The sequence below is a fragment of the Hyperolius riggenbachi genome, chromosome 9, assembly GCF_040937935.1.
Source record: "Hyperolius riggenbachi isolate aHypRig1 chromosome 9, aHypRig1.pri, whole genome shotgun sequence".
Lineage (NCBI taxonomy): Eukaryota > Metazoa > Chordata > Amphibia > Anura > Hyperoliidae > Hyperolius > Hyperolius riggenbachi.
In genome coordinates, this window is record NC_090654.1 from 288,738,947 (window position 1) to 288,755,856 (window position 16,910).

The 16,910-nt window shown below is 49.1% G+C and overlaps 1 protein-coding gene across 1 annotated transcript in view; it reads right to left on the minus strand.

Annotated features, from left to right (window-relative positions):
- Nucleotides 1-1,351: 1,351 nt before the first annotated feature.
- Nucleotides 1,352-16,910, minus strand: part of FBXO33 (F-box protein 33) — a 35,921-nt gene continuing 20,362 nt past the window's right edge. The window contains exon 4 of the mRNA XM_068254760.1: nt 1,352-5,208. Within this exon, the coding sequence (XP_068110861.1) occupies nt 4,937-5,208 (272 nt within the window). The 3' untranslated portion in view covers nt 1,352-4,936. The remainder of the gene's footprint in view (nt 5,209-16,910) is intronic.

Below are 16,910 nucleotides of genomic sequence, written 5' to 3' on the forward strand. Positions count from 1 at the left end.
GGCTGATATTGTGGTAAAACCCCTCCTACAGGAGACTGTGAGGACCTTTTTCCTGGCAGTTTCCTGTCTGTGAACCCTATTGCATTGTGGGAAATAGCTGTTTACAGCTGTTTCCAACTGCCAAAAAAGCAAGCAGCAGCTACCTCACCTGCCAGCAGTAAAAATGTCACCATGTGATACATGTCAGAATGTAAATCAGGGATTTAAAAGATTTTACAATGGGCAAACACTGACTAAATCATTTATACATAATTATTGTGAAAATAAAGCACATTTTTAATACATCATTTTCACTGGAGTTCCTTTTTAAGTATGATCCCATCTCTCTCTCTGCCACGGGCAAGTGGTAAAGTGCCCATTTACAGTACAATCTTTATGAAGAATTTTATATTTCGACCAGAAAAGATCAGATCAAATAGCAAAAAAAAAAAGTTTCTCACAATAGATTAAAAATGACCACATGGTAGATCATACCGGTGACTTTCCATGATCAGATCTGTTCATTCTTATCAAGCCTTATTGTTAACTACTGTATAATTTTTCCAACTATTTTTTTAATTGGCGTAAATATGTATTTATTTTTTTTGTTTTTAAATCTTATCTATATATATTTTATCTAGCTATATCTATCTAGTCATGAGTCCTCACCCTGGCCCCCAGTTATGAATATTTCTTTGTAGAAATCGGGAAAAAAAAGAAAAAAAATGGTTGTTGGTCACAAAGAATAAACTAGTATTTTCAATATAACAACTGAATCAAATTTCAGAATGGTTGATAAAAATTGTACAGTTAAAGAGACACTGAAGCGAAAAAAAATATATATAGTGAATTGGTTGTGTACTATGAATAATTACTAGAAGATTAGCAGCAAAGAAAATATTCTCATTTTTATTTTCAGGTATATAGTGTTTTTCCTAACATTGCATCATTCTATAATATGTGCACATTACACAACACTCAGCATTCAAAATGAGTCTTTCAGAGCAGTCTGAAGTAATGACCTCTCCTCTAGCAGAGGAAAAGTAAATAGTCCAGGAACAGTTGAGATAATAAAAGTCAGATAACAGCCCTCTCCATGACTAACTTAGTCGGAGAGCTTAATGGCTTGTTTGCATAGAGATAACAACTGGAGTTTCTTAACTCTTCCTGTACTGGAAACAATTACACTGATGTATCTGATCTTAATGTTTTATTTCTTAGCTGTGCTACACATACAAATCATAATATCATAATTTTTTTCGCTTCAGTGTCTCTTTAATGGGTGACTGAAGGGAAACAATATGCAGGCAATTCTGGAAAATGTCCATGTAATATCAAGACGCTTTACTGAAAAAAAGAACAAAAACCAGACTCCATATTTTAATGCTTTATTCATCGTTTAAAAGAATATACATTTAACATAAACCAAACATAATCAGTCATTGCCAACATTCGGCTGGTTTCCTCAATTTCTGTCAGGAGTTCCCAAAATTTTTCCCCCTGTTTATTGGTCTGGTCTCATTTTACGATAAAATATCACCACATCTGGCAAGCCACCCCTCTTCACTGTGCCAGTGGATCTTCAACCCCAGGGAAGACAACTCAAAGAGCCGGTTAGAAAAAGCTTGGAGTGAAAACCTACTTCCAGAACCCGCCAATCAGTCTTTCGTAATAAGGTCACTGAGACATCATTGGCTGCTCGCTGCTGGAACTTCTCAAACCTTTCATTGGTTTCTCAACAGCTAGAAATTGGCCCCACACTTCATTCCAGCTATGGAGGGGCTCTCATACAGAGGTATGTAGATCCTCGGTCGTGATAGTCATGTCTATGAGAACTCATGGAGAAGCATGTGATCAGATTGGTCAGGTGATAGATATGCAAGTTTCTGATTTGCTAGTCATGATCATGTGCTAAACCAGGATGCGATTACAGCAAATCAGAGCTTTGCAAATCTATCAGCTGATCGAAACTAATCACATGCTTCTCCATGAGTTCTCCTAGACAGGACTATCACTAATCCTCGCTGGCTATCCCGCACTGAGCTGTCGTTCCCTGCTCTATACCGATGTACATATAAAATTACCGGCTTGGTATGTGTTCACTGGAGACAAAAACAGTGCACACCTGTCAAAGAAGGTTTTTTTCTTTATTACCCATTTTTTAAATATAAGATGGTAAAACCATTTTGTAAAACACATATAAACTCTAAACCCATAAATAGAATCTTATTCGGACATCTGGTTGCATAAATGGAATCCCGCCGTTTACAAGAAGTGCGGCCGGATCCTCAGCACTGCTGGGTACCCGCAGCGGCCGCTGTCAATTTTTTTTAATATATATTTATTGCAGACTGTCCAAGTTTAAGTTTTTCAGCTTAAATCGTTAAATGCACAACATTCGTACCACTTAAAACTGGGGTTCAGATGGAAGTCTCACGGAGACCACTTCTCTACAGCTGTTGCCCTGAAAGTCGACTTTTTAAGCCGCTCCGTTAGAACAAGATATTAAAACAAAACTTTTGTGGAATGTTTTTTTTTTTTTAAGTTTTCAGTTATTTTTTTCTTAATTCACTTTCATGCACTCTAGCAGCTATTACCAGCGATATCACTTGATAACGGTTTACATTCGCTAGTCACAGTGAAAAACAGGTGTGTGTTTGTGTGTTTAAGAGATTGCGGTGTCTTCGTATTTCTTCACTGAAACCACAGCACAGCTGCGTACCGGAGGTCGCAAACCGACCTTTTGTTATATTACAATCCAGCAGTATCGCGGTCGACCCCCCTGTTATCGGTGGCCGTACCCCCTCCTGCCAGCATGTGGGCACTTCTTTATTAAGTTTTTTTATCTATTCTTTGGCAGCTGAAAACAGGCGCTGACAGAGAAAAATCCGGTGACTCGGTTGTCAGGGATCTCACGACTAAAAGCTCGCCAATACGTTTTTCGAGAAAAAACATGGTGCTCTGATTTTGCACTCTAAGACGCATTCGGTATTCTAAAGACAAAAAAAAAAAAAGTTAAAATGAAAAAAATGCTTCATGCTATAGATACGCCTGAGGGGGGAAAAGAAAAAATTACAACTTTGAGAACACAACGTTATACATTACACTGACGCAAAAGATTGACTGCTTTGTCGTATCTAACATAGCACTCGACTGACCTTTTGTTTCGCCTTTATAAACAGGCTAAAAATAAAATGATTTACCAAGTAAACGGCAAGAGCATAGAACATGGAACTGTGCGTTTGATTTAACACTAACCGGCACATCGATAGAGAACTCCGTTAATTTGGCGTCCATGCACCGCACTCTGGGGGAGGAGACACAAGAATGTAACGTTACTTGGTAAACAAAAATGCACAAATACTAAAATGTGTTATTTAGCAACCTGAGGAAGGAAGAGGTTTTTTTTTTCTTAAAGAGTCTTTTAAGTCACTAGCAATGTAGTTCATATACACGAAGCAAAGGCCAACGTCGTTAATGGAAGCAAACCCCCCTCAAACATTGGTCTGTTAAACACAGCAGTCATACACAAAACACACGAGAATTCCCGAAAAGCAAATAAGTGCTCTTAAAGGACCACTAAAGCGAAAGCGCTGACCACCTACTTCTAAAAGTCATTTGTGTTACGAACTCAGAAATTACACCTTTTCGAAGACGGACAGGAAATCGCCTATCGGCAGGTCTGCTGGTTGGAGAAAGGGATACCCTTTTTCCCTTGGTCTCTTTAAGACTTAACTGCCACAGAAAAGGAGACTCCATATTTAAAGTCAATGGGAAGCGGAAAAAGAACAGATACTTACCTAAGGAGATGGAAGACTGAGTCCTATAGAGCCTTCCCGCCCGGTTACCCCTCGTAGCAGTATTCAACCAATCGGACGAATACTGTACTCCGCAGGCTTCGGAAGTCTTCGTGCTGCCTTAGACGGGCTGCTACGTACTTGCGCATGCACAGTACGGAGCCACCCGTCTTCATGAGCACTCAGCCTCCCGAAGACTTCCGCAGCGTGGGATTCAAATGGAGGAACCAGCGCTGGAATGAGGGGATCATGAGAGGAACGGGAAGGCTTTGTATAGGACCCAGAACCTTCCCTCTCCTTAAAGTGGAACTCTAGATACAGTTTAAACACACTGATGCACTTACCTAGGGCTTCAGCAAGCCCCCAGCAGCTGTCCTGTTAAGCGCCGGTCCTCCACGAGCCTCCGTTCTCCTGCCACCAGCTGCTTTCGGTTTCGCTGCCGGGTCACTGCGTGGCTCTGGCCATGCGTATCCTTTCTTCGCGTGCCAGCGATATTGCAGTGGGGAACGCGAACAAAACATACGCGTGGTAGGGCTGCACTGGCCTCGAGGAACGGAGTGGCGGTGGGAGAACGGAGGCCCGTGGAGGACCGGCGTGGGACAGGATGGCTGCTGGGGGCTTACAGAAGCCCCAGGTAAGTGAAACAATATGTTTAAACTGTACCTAGCGTTCCGCTTTAAGTATCTTTTTTTTAACGCTTCCCATTGACTTTAACAGTCCATCTCAGATCTTGAAAGAGAGACATTTCTAAGTCATTTTATTTTGACAGGTACGGTATGTGGTGGATTTTATGCTGCTGTTATACGGGCAGGTTTTTTCGACAGCAGAATGGCAGAACTTCCACAGTAGTGATCCTTTCCATTTAAGGTGCAGAACACCTCACAGACTGCAGAGGGTCGCCCTCTAACATCTACTAATGCCACAGAGAAGCACTTTTAATTGTGAAAGCCCCGAACGCCGTCACTTTCAACTTCTGAACCAATACCTGGCTTTTTTTTGTGTGTTTTTTTTTTTAAACCTTTTCTTGATTGAGAAGTAGATGCACACATACAATTTTATATAGCTAATACTGATTAAACACTGCACAAAAAGCACTCACTCTACTGAGGAAACATTATAGGACCCTATTTGCATATGTCACCACATCTAGAGGGTAAAATCTAAATGCCTTCGCTGAAGTGCTGCATCTCTCGGTAGAAGTGTCGGGCTGGTTCTGTGAAGACGCTGAGAAGCTCAATGTCCATGACCGCCCGCCAGGGCCGCGCTAATCCGATGGACACCTGCTCTATCAGGTTGTGCACTGGATCCACGTCTTGGTCGGCCAACTCGCTTTGGTCAAAGTCTATGCTTTCCTCGGTCACCTCCAGCACCTTCAGGTCCGGCCCCCGGAGACGAGCGATCGCTATGAGGTTGTGCGCCCAGACGGTGTAGCCTGTGAGGAGGACATACAAACACATTATTCAGAAGGGAAGTCTGTAAGATGGAACAAGACTGCGTACATTCAGGATTAGACACGGTCAACTAGATGCAAAGAATTCTAAGTGGACAAGTTTTTTGGAAAAAAAAAAAAAAAAAAAAATATGTATGCAAGCTTGGAAATGGACCAAATACAGCAGCTGTCTTCATACAACTTGGTAATAGACCCCAATCAAATACAAGACAATACAAATAGCATTTACCGTATATACTCGCAAGCAAGCCGAATTTTGGACCCACAAAAAGTGGGTCAAAAGTTGGGGGGTCGGTTTGCTTGCGAGTGATGTGCCTGTCCCCCCCGCTCCCCCTGCCCTCTCCCACCCGCTCCCCCCGCGGCCGCTGCTATTACCTTAGCTCCGCGGCTTCCTATTCCCTGTCCTGCTCGTAATTAAACAGCAGCTCGCCCCACAGTGGCTGCTGCGAGATGACGGAGGAAGTGCAGAGAGAGGTTCCCATAGTAACCAGGAAGCCGCTCTCTGCACTTCCTCCGTCATCACGCAGCAGCCGCCGTGGGGCGAGCTGCCGTTTAAGAGCAGGACAGGGGAATAGGAAGCCGCAGAGCTAAGGTAATAGCAGCGGCCGTGGGGGGCTCCCTAAACTCGGTATCCTGGGCACGATACTAGCTATCCTGGGCACGATACTAGCTATCCTGGGCACGATACTAGCTATCCTGGGCACGATACTAGCTATCCTGGGCACGATACTAGCGCACTACCTACCTATACTGGGCACTATACTAGCTATCCTGAGCATGATACTAGCTATCCTGAGCATGATACTAGCTATCCTGAGCATGATACTAGCTATCCTGGGCACGATACTAGCTATCCTGGGCACGATACTAGCTATCCTGGGCACTATACTAGCTATCCTGGGCACTATACTAGCTATCCTGGGCACTATACTAGCTATCCTGGGCACTATACTAGCTATCCTGGGCACTATACTAGCTATCCTGGGCACTATACTAGCTATCCTGGGCACTATACTAGCTATCCTGGGCACTATACTAGCTATCCTGGGCACTATACTAGCTATCCTGGGCACTATACTAGCTATCCTGGGCACGATACTAGCTATCCTGGGCACGATACTAGCTATCCTGGGCACGATACTAGCTATCCTGGGCACGATACTAGCTATCCTGGGCACTATACTAGCTATACTGGGCACTATACTAGCTATCCTGGGCACGATACTAGCTATCCTGGGCACGATACTAGCTATCCTGGGCACGATACTAGCTATCCTGGGCACTACCCTGGACACGATACTAGCTATCCTGGGCACGATACTAGCTATCCTGGGCACGATACTAGCTATCCTGGGCACGATACTAGCTATCCTGGGCACGATACTAGCTATCCTGGGCACGATACTAGCTATCCTGGGCACTATACTAGCTATCCTGGGCACTATACTAGCTATCCTGGGCACTATACTAGCTATCCTGGGCACTATACTAGCTATCCTGGGCACTATACTAGCTATACTGAGGCACTACCTTCCCATACTGGGCACTATACTAGCTATACTGGGACACACTGGGGGGGGGGGGGGGGGGGGGGGAATCATGCGACCATCATTTCCTACCCCCGGCTTATATGAGGGTCAATCATTTTTTCCTGTGTTTTTTTTTTCAGGCAAAAGTTGGGGGGTCGGCTTATATGCGGGTCGGCTTGCTTGCGAGTATATACGGTATATTGAGCTTTTCTCCTGGCTCAAAGCGCCAGAGCTGCAGCCACTAGGGCACGCTCTATAGGCAGTAACAGTATTCGGGAGATTTGCCTAAGATCTCCTTGCTGAATAGGCGCTGGCTTGCTGAACAAGAAGAGCTGAGATTTGAACCCAGGCCTCCCGTGTCAGAGGCAGAACCCTTAAAGGGACTCCGAGCAGTGCAGAAACTATGGAAAGATGCATATCATTTTAAAGCTCTCTTTCTCCTCTTTCCAATGATGGATTTTCTATTTTCGCGATTGAAATTGCTACGGCCGCGATTTCAATCGCGAAAATAGAGAAAACTAAAAGGCGTAGGGCGACGATTTAGGTGTCGCCAGAAAGAGGAGAAAGATTTAAAATGATATCCATCTTTCCATACTTACATTGTATTACACAGGGCGACTTTTTCCTAAAGACAGCAGCTCCATTCTGCTGAATGGAGTTGCTGACACTGGGGAAAGTGTCGTCCTGTGTAATACAAGTAACTATGGAAAGATGGATATCATTTTAAATCGCTTTCTCCTCTTTCTGGCGACACCTAAATCGTCGCCCTATGCCTTTTAGTTTTCTCTATTTTTGCAATTGAAATCGCGACCGTAGCAATTTCAATCGCGAAAATAGCGAAAACTAAAAGGCGTAGGGCGGCGGTTTATATATCATTGGAAAGAGGAGAAAGAGAGCTTTAAAATGATATGCATCTTTCCATAGTTTCTGCACCGCTCGAAGTCCCTCTAAAGAAAATCTGTAACTAAAAAAGTTCCCCTGGGGGTACTCACCCCGGGTGGGGGGGGAAGCCTCCGGATCCCATGGAGGCTTCCCCCACCCTCTTGTGTCCCACGGCTGCGATAAAGTTCCCCAAGCGGCAGGGATGTAAATATTTACCTTCCCAGCTCCAGCGCAGTATCGGCTCTCCGCTCGGAGATAGGCGGAAATAGCCAATTGCTGTCGGGATGCTCTACTGCGCAAGTCTCCTGCGCCTGCGTAGTAGAGCGGTCCCGACAGATCGGCTTTTTCCAAGTGGAGAGCAACAACAGCGCTCCTGCTGTAGCCAGAAAGAACGAATACATTAGACTAAGCAGCTTTTATCCGCCGGTGAGCAGGGCGATGAATGCTCCCATTCCGGGCATTGACTTGCTGTTCAAATTGCCTTGCGAATCTGGACGCTAAGCTGCCGTTTCCCGCAGTGCACACCCGAATCCCTATAGCCATAAATGGCACAGCCAAGCGGCTTTGCAGCAGCACATACGCCGCGGCCGAGTAGCAAACAGATGATGCACTCCAGTGGAAACCGGCCCTAACTGGCAGGAGGAAACAAGTCAGGCTTTCCTCTTGCTTACTTGCATTGGTATCAGTATCCGCAGGACAGGGCGATACCAAACATGGCCTGTCACAGCAATCAACGCTTTTCAATACAGAAAATGCTTTTGTATCTGTAAAGAACCGTGAAACACCTATAGAAAATAAAATCCCGTGATAGTTTAATGTGGAGGTTTCAAATGTGACTTTATAATCAATGGCAACAGAAAAAACAAAACAGACAACACAGCAATAAATACAGTTGCAGCATTGGGTTGGATGTGTCAAGGGGTAAGCAGTCGCTGCATTATTGTAGATGTGTCAAGGGGTAAACAGTGGCTGCATTGGGTAGATGTGTCAAGGGGTAAACAGTGGCTGCATTGGGTTAGATGTGTCAAGGGGTAAACAGTGGCTGCATTGGTGTAGATGTGTCAAGGAGTAAACAGTGGCTGCATTGGGTTAGATGTGTCAAGGGGTAAACAGTGGCTGCATTGGTGTAGATGTGTCAAGGGGTAAACAGTGGCTGCATTGGTGTAGATGTGTCAAGGGGTAAACAGTGGCTGCATTGGTGTAGATGTGTCAAGGGGTAAACAGTGGCTGCATTGGTGTAGATGTGTCAAGGGGTAAACAGTGGCTGCATTGGTGTAGATGTGTCAAGGGGTAAACAGTGGCTGCATTGGTGTAGATGTGTCAAGGGGTACTTAAAAAAAAAAAAAAATCTTTATCATACCAGGGGTTACTTTGCAATAGCAGGCTTTCCGGAGGGGTACATAGCAATGAAATGTTGAGGTTTTGGAATATCGCTGCCATCAGCAGCCCTGTGACTCTGTGACCCTCTGCACGGCATGAGCTATGGGAGGAAGCACAATGAGCTAGTGACGGCTGGCATTGTGTCCTGTGCAGTGACAGCTGCTCCATACACTCTGCTGGGCCACAAAGCTTTCCCTGTATCAGGCAGAATAGCAGCAGCACTTTCTCAGAGAACACTGTACAGAATGCACCGTCATCTACCACAAGACAAAGCACTGAGACCAGCAGCTGAACGAGGCAGCACAGCAGCCGGCCTCTGGGTAGGACACACATACAGCCCACATAGTACATCATAATCAGCAGAGTATCTGCAGTGCCAGCAGTGTCCTGGGAGGGTATACACCGCTATCAGCAGAGGAGCCGCTACATTCTACAGAGCTCAGCACTGCTGCAGAGCATACATATGGCGGTCTCCCGGGAGGGTATACGCCGCTATCAGCAGAGGACCCGCTACATTCTGTAGAGCTCAGCACTGCTGCAGAGCATACATATGGCGGTCTCCCGGGAGGGTATACGCTGCTATCAGCAGAGGACCCGCTACATTCTACAGAGCTCAGCACTGCTGCAGAGCATACATATGGCGGTCTCCCGGGAGGGTATACACCGCTATCAGCAGAGGACCCGCTACATTCTGTAGAGCTCAGCACTGCTGCAGAGCATACATATGGCGGTCTCCCGGGAGGGTATACACAGCTATCAGCAGAGGACCCGCTACATTCTACAGAGCTCAGCACTGCTGCAGAACATACATATGGCGGTCTCCCGGGAGGGTATACACCGCTATCAGCAGAGGACCTGCTACATTCTACAGAGCTCAGCACTGCTGCAGAGCATACATATGGCGGTCTCCGGGGAGGGTATACACCACTATCAGCAGAGGACCGGCTACATTCTGTAGAGCTCAGCGCTGCTGCAGAGCATACATATGGCGGTCTCCCGGGAGGGTACACACCGCTATCAGCAGAGGACCGGCTACATTCTGTAGAGCTCAGCGCTGCTGCAGAGCATACATATGGCGGTCTCCCGGGAGGGTATACACAGCTATCAGCAGAGGACCGGCTACATTCTGTAGAGCTCAGCACTGCTGCAGTGCATACATATGGCAGTCTCCCGGGAGGGTATACACCGCTATCAGCAGAGGACCGGCTACATTCTGTAGAGCTCAGCACTGCTGCAGAGCATACATATGGCGGTCTCCCGGGAGGGTATACACAGCTATCAGCAGAGGACCGGCTACATTCTGTAGAGCTCAGCACTGCTGCAGAGCATACATATGGCGGTCTCCCAGGAGGGTATACACCGCTATCAGCAGAGGACCCGCTACATTCTACAGAGCTCAGCACTGCTGCAGAACATACATATGGCGGTCTCCCGGGAGGGTATACACAGCTATCAGCAGAGGACCCGCTACATTCTGTAGAGCTCAGCGCTGCTGCAGAGCATACATATGGCGGTCTCCCGGGAGGGTATACACCGCTATCAGCAGAGGACCCGCTACATTCTGTAGAGCTCAGCACTGCTGCAGTGCATACATATGGCGGTCTCCCGGGAGGGTATACACCGCTATCAGCAGAGGACCCGCTACATTCTGTAGAGCTCAGCACTGCTGCAGTGCATACATATGGCGGTCTCCCGGGAGGGTATACACCGCTATCAGCAGAGGACCCGCTACATTCTACAGAGCTCAGCACTGCTGCAGAGCATACATATGGCGGTCTCCCGGGAGGGTATACACAGCTATCAGCAGAGGACCCGCTACATTCTGTAGAGCTCAGCACTGCTGCAGAGCATACATATGGTGGTCTCCCGGGAGGGTATACACCGCTATCAGCAGAGGACCCGCCTACATTCTGTAGAGGTCAGCGCTGCTGCAGAGCATACATATGGCGGTCTCCCGGGAAGGTATACGCCGCTATCAGCAGAGGACCGGCTACATTCTGTAGAGCTCAGCACTGCTGCAGAGCATACATATGGCGGTCTCCCGGGAAGGTATACGCCGCTATCAGCAGAGGAGCCGCTACATTCTGTAGAGCTCAGCACTGCTGCAGTGCATACATATGGCGGTCTCCCGGGAGGGTATACACCGCTATCAGCAGAGGACCCGCTACATTCTACAGAGCTCAGCACTGCTGCAGAGCATACATATGGCGGTCTCCCGGGAGGGTATACACCGCTATCAGCAGAGGACCCGCTACATTCTGTAGAGCTCAGCACTGCTGCAGAGCATACATAGGGCGGTCTCCCGGGAGGGTATACACCGCTATCAGCAGAGGACCCGCTACATTCTGTAGAGCTCAGCACTGCTGCAGAGCATACATATGGCGGTCTCCCGGGAGGGTATACACCGCTATCAGCAGAGGACCCGCTACATTCTGTAGAGCTCAGCACTGCTGCAGAGCATACATATGGCGGTCTCCCGGGAGGGTATACGCCGCTATCAGCAGAGGACCCGCTACATTCTGTAGAGCTTAGCGCTGCTGCAGAGCATACATATGGCGGTCTCCCGGGAGGGTATACACCGCTATCAGCAGAGGGCCCACTACATTCTGTAGAGCTCAGCACTGCTGCAGAGCATACATATGGCAGTCTCCCGGGAGGGTATACACCGCTATCAGCAGAGGACCCGCTACATTCTGTAGAGCTCAGCGCTGCTGCAGAGCATACATATGGCGGTCTCCCGGGAGGGTATACACCGCTATCAGCAGAGGACCCGCTACATTCTGTAGAGCTCAGCACTGCTGCAGAGCATACATATGGCGGTCTCCCGGGAGGGTATACGCCGCTATCAGCAGAGGACCCGCTACATTCTACAGAGCTCAGCACTGCTGCAGAGCATACATATGGCGGTCTCCCGGGAGGGTATACGACGCTATCAGCAGAGGGCCCACTACATTCTGTAGAGCTCAGCACTGCTGCAGAGCATACATATGGCGGTCTCCCGGGAGGGTATACGCCGCTATCAGCAGAGGACCCGCTACATTCTACAGAGCTCAGCACTGCTGCAGAGCATACATATGGCGGTCTCCCGGGAGGGTATACACCGCTATCAGCAGAGGACCCGCTACATTCTGTAGAGCTCAGCGCTGCTGCAGAGCATACATATGGCGGTCTCCCGGGAGGGTATACACAGCTATCAGCAGAGGACCCGCTACATTCTGTAGAGCTCAGCACTGCTGCAGTGCATACATATGGCGGTCTCCCGGGAGGGTATACACCGCTATCAGCAGAGGACCCGCTACATTCTGTAGAGCTCAGCGCTGCTGCAGAGCATACATATGGCGGTCTCCCGGGAGGGTATACACAGCTATCAGCAGAGGACCCGCTACATTCTGTAGAGCTCAGCGCTGCTGCAGAGCATACATATGGCGGTCTCCCGGGAGGGTATACACAGCTATCAGCAGAGGACCCGCTACATTCTGTAGAGCTCAGCACTGCTGCAGTGCATACATATGGCGGTCTCCCGGGAGGGTATACACTGCTATCAGCAGAGGACCGGCTACATTCTGTAGAGCTCAGCACTGCTGCAGAGCATACATATGGCGGTCTCCCGGGAGGGTATACACCGCTATCAGCAGAGGACCCGCTACATTCTGCAGAGCTCAGCGCTGCTGCAGAGCATACATATGGCGGTCTCCCGGTAGGGTATACACCGCTATCAGCAGAGGACCCGCTACATTCTGTAGAGGTCAGCACTGCTGCAGAGCATACATATGGCGGTCTCCCGGGAGGGTATACACCGCTATCAGCAGAGGACCCGCTACATTCTGTAGAGCTCAGCACTGCTGCAGAACATACATATGGCGGTCTCCTGGGAGGGTATACACAGCTATCAGCAGAGGACCCGCTACATTCTGTAGAGCTCAGCGCTGCTGCAGAACATACATATGGCGGTCTCCTGGGAGGGTATACACAGCTATCAGCAGAGGACCCGCTACATTCTGTAGAGCTCAGCGCTGCTGCAGAGCATACATATGGCGGTCTCCCGGGAGGGTATACACAGCTATCAGCAGAGGACCCGCTACATTCTACAGAGCTCAGCACTGCTGCAGAGCATACATATGGCGGTCTCCCGGGAGGGTATACACCGCTATCAGCAGAGGACCCGCTACATTCTGTAGAGCTCAGCACTGCTGCAGAGCATACATATGGCGGTCTCCCGGGAGGGTATACACCGCTATCAGCAGAGGACCAGCTACATTCTGTAGAGCTCAGCGCTGCTGCAGAGCATACATATGGCGGTCTCCCGGGAGGGTATACACCGCTATCAGCAGAGGACCCGCTACATTCTGTAGAGCTCAGTGCTGCTGCAGAGCATATATATATGGCGGTCTCCCGGGAGGGTATACACCACTATCAGCAGAGGACCCGCTACATTCTGTAGAGCTCAGCACTGCTGCAGTGCATACATATGGCGGTCTCCCGGGAGGGTATACACCGCTATCAGCAGAGGACCCGCTACATTCTGTAGAGCTCAGCACTGCTGCAGTGCATACATATGGCGGTCTCCCGGGAGGGTATACACAGCTATCAGCAGAGGACCCGCTACATTCTGTAGAGCTCAGCACTGCTGCAGAGCATACATATGGCAGTCTCCCGGGAGGGTATACACCGCTATCAGCAGAGGACCCGCTACATTCTGTAGAGCTCAGCACTGCTGCAGAGCATACATATGGCGGTCTCCCGGGAGGGTATACACCGCTATCAGAGGACCGGCTACATTCTGTAGAGCTCAGCACTGCTGCAGAGCATACATATGGCGGTCTCCCGGGAGGGTATACACCGCTATCAGCAGAGGACCCGTTACATTCTGTAGAGCTAAGCGCTGCTGCATAGCATATATATGGCGGTCTCCTGGGAGGGTATACACAGCTATCAGCAGAGGACCGGCTACATTCTGTAGAGCTCAGCACTGCTGCAGAGCATACATATGGCGGTCTCCCGGGAGGGTATACACCGCTATCAGCAGAGGACCCGCTACATTCTGTAGAGCTCAGCACTGCTGCAGTGCATACATATGGCGGTCTTCCGGGAGGGTATACACAGCTATCAGCAGAGGACCCGCTACATTCTGTAGAGCTCAGCACTGCTGCAGTGCATACATATGGCGGTCTCCCGGGAGGGTATACACCGCTATCAGCAGAGGACCGGCTACATTCTGTAGAGCTCAGCACTGCTGCAGAGCATACATATGGCGGTCTCCCGGGAGGGTATACACCGCTATCAGCAGAGGACCCGCTACATTCTGTAGAGCTCAGCACTGCTGCAGAGCATACATATGGCGGTCTCCCGGGAGGGTATACACCGCTATCAGCAGAGGACCAGCTACATTCTGTAGAGCTCAGCGCTGCTGCAGAGCATATATATATGGCGGTCTCCCGGGAGGGTATACACCGCTATCAGCAGAGCACCCGCTACATTCTGTAGAGCTCAGCACTGCTGCAGTGCATACATATAGCGGTCTCCCGGGAGGGTATACACCGCTATCAGCAGAGGACCCGCTACATTCTGTAGAGCTCAGCGCTGCTGCAGAGCATACATATGGCGGTCTCCCGGGAGGGTATACACAGCTATCAGCAGAGGACCCGCTACATTCTGTAGAGCTCAGCGCTGCTGCAGAGCATACATATGGCGGTCTCCCGGGAGGGTATACACAGCTATCAGCAGAGGACCCGCTACATTCTGTAGAGCTCAGCACTGCTGCAGTGCATACATATGGCGGTCTCCCGGGAGGGTATACACAGCTATCAGCAGAGGGCCCACTACATTCTGTAGAGCTCAGCACTGCTGCAGTGCATACATATGGCGGTCTCCCGGGAGGGTATACACAGCTATCAGCAGAGGACCCGCTACATTCTGTAGAGCTCAGCACTGCTGCAGAGCATACATATGGCGGTCTCCCGGGAGGGTATACACCGCTATCAGCAGAGGACCCGCTACATTCTGTAGAGCTCAGCACTGCTGCAGAGCATACATATGGCGGTCTCCCGGGAGGGTATACACCGCTATCAGCAGAGGACCCGCTACATTCTGTAGAGCTCAGCACTGCTGCAGAGCATACATATGGCGGTCTCCCGGGAGGGTATACACCGCTATCAGCAGAGGACCAGCTACATTCTGTAGAGCTCAGCGCTGCTGCAGAGCATACATATGGCGGTCTCCCGGGAGGGTATACACCGCTATCAGCAGAGGACCCGCTACATTCTGTAGAGCTCAGTGCTGCTGCAGAGCATATATATATGGCGGTCTCCCGGGAGGGTATACACCACTATCAGCAGAGGACCCGCTACATTCTGTAGAGCTCAGCACTGCTGCAGTGCATACATATGGCAGTCTCCCGGGAGGGTATACACCGCTATCAGCAGAGGACCGGCTACATTCTGTAGAGCTCAGCACTGCTGCAGTGCATACATATGGCAGTCTCCCGGGAGGGTATACACCGCTATCAGCAGAGGACCGCCTACATTCTGTAGAGCTCAGCACTGCTGCAGAGCATACATATGGCGGTCTCCCGGGAGGGTATACACCGCTATCAGCAGAGGACCCGTTACATTCTGTAGAGCTAAGCGCTGCTGCATAGCATATATATGGCGGTCTCCCGGGAGGGTATACACCACTATCAGCAGAGGACCCACTACATTCTGTAGAGCTCAGCGCTGCTGCTTCAGCTCTGCCCCTCCTGACGTCGATCGCGGCGGACCGCCGCCTCTGCCCGCCCCTCTCACTCTTCCTTCACAGAGAGGGGCGGGGGAGAGGCGGCGATTGACGTCAGGAGGGGTAGAGCTACAGCTGGAAGCTCTGCCCCTCAGCGCAGTCGTGGATGTTTGCCCGGGGGATTTGGGGGCTCTGCAGCCCTTGTTTAGTGGCGGGGATGCGGCGGATTACTTGGGAGCACTACAGCGAACTATAAGGTAAAATAGTTCGCTTCCGTGTTTCTTTTGCCGGCGCGGGCCACAAAATATTGTACCGAGGGCCGCAAATGGCCCGCAAGTTTGAGACCCCTGGTATAATATATATTTTGCAGTCCAGGGCTGTGGAGTCTGAATCATTTTTGGGTACCTGGAGTTAAATTTCTACATCTGCATGTATACAAATATTGCACTTCTTTATTGCAGCAGCACAAGTACCTGTTTTTTGGATTATTTTATTTTTGTTGACTAAGCACTGCTACTGTATATACCATACCAGGGTACAAAAATCATCCGACTCCTCACTTTAGGAACCACTGACTCCAACTCCAGGTACCCAAAATTGCTCAGATTCCGACTCCTCGACTCCTCAGCCCTGCTATATACACATTATTTATGATGATTATCTAAGAAATAGAACATTTTATCATATTTTTTCAATTAATGTTGAAATTTAAAATAAGAGTTGGAGTTTGTAAATTCTCTGACTCTAGCTACCCAAAGATTACTCCGACTCCACAGCCCTGCTAAAAAAACAAAAACAAAAAAAGGTCACACCAAAATAAATCTACGCATGTGCAACGCTCACCACTCCCGCAGTTTATGGGTAGAGCAGCCTCTCCATGGGCCTAGCTTTAACATCCTCAGCGGTAAGCCCGGGCTAAGCCGCTGCAGAGGATTTCTCAGCCCCTGGTGGGCTGATTTGCCCGCTTTTTGCTTTGTTACACGCAGCTAGCACTTTGCTAGCTGCGTGTACAAGCCGATCGCCGCCGCGTTAGAGGGCGCCTGGCTAGCTACATGATAAAAAAAAAAAAAAAATTACAAAAAAAAGTGCTGTGCCGCCATACTGGCGGTTTTAATAGACCACCAGGGAGGTTAAAGGGGAACTGAAATGAGAGTGATATGGTGGCTACCATATTTCTCTCCT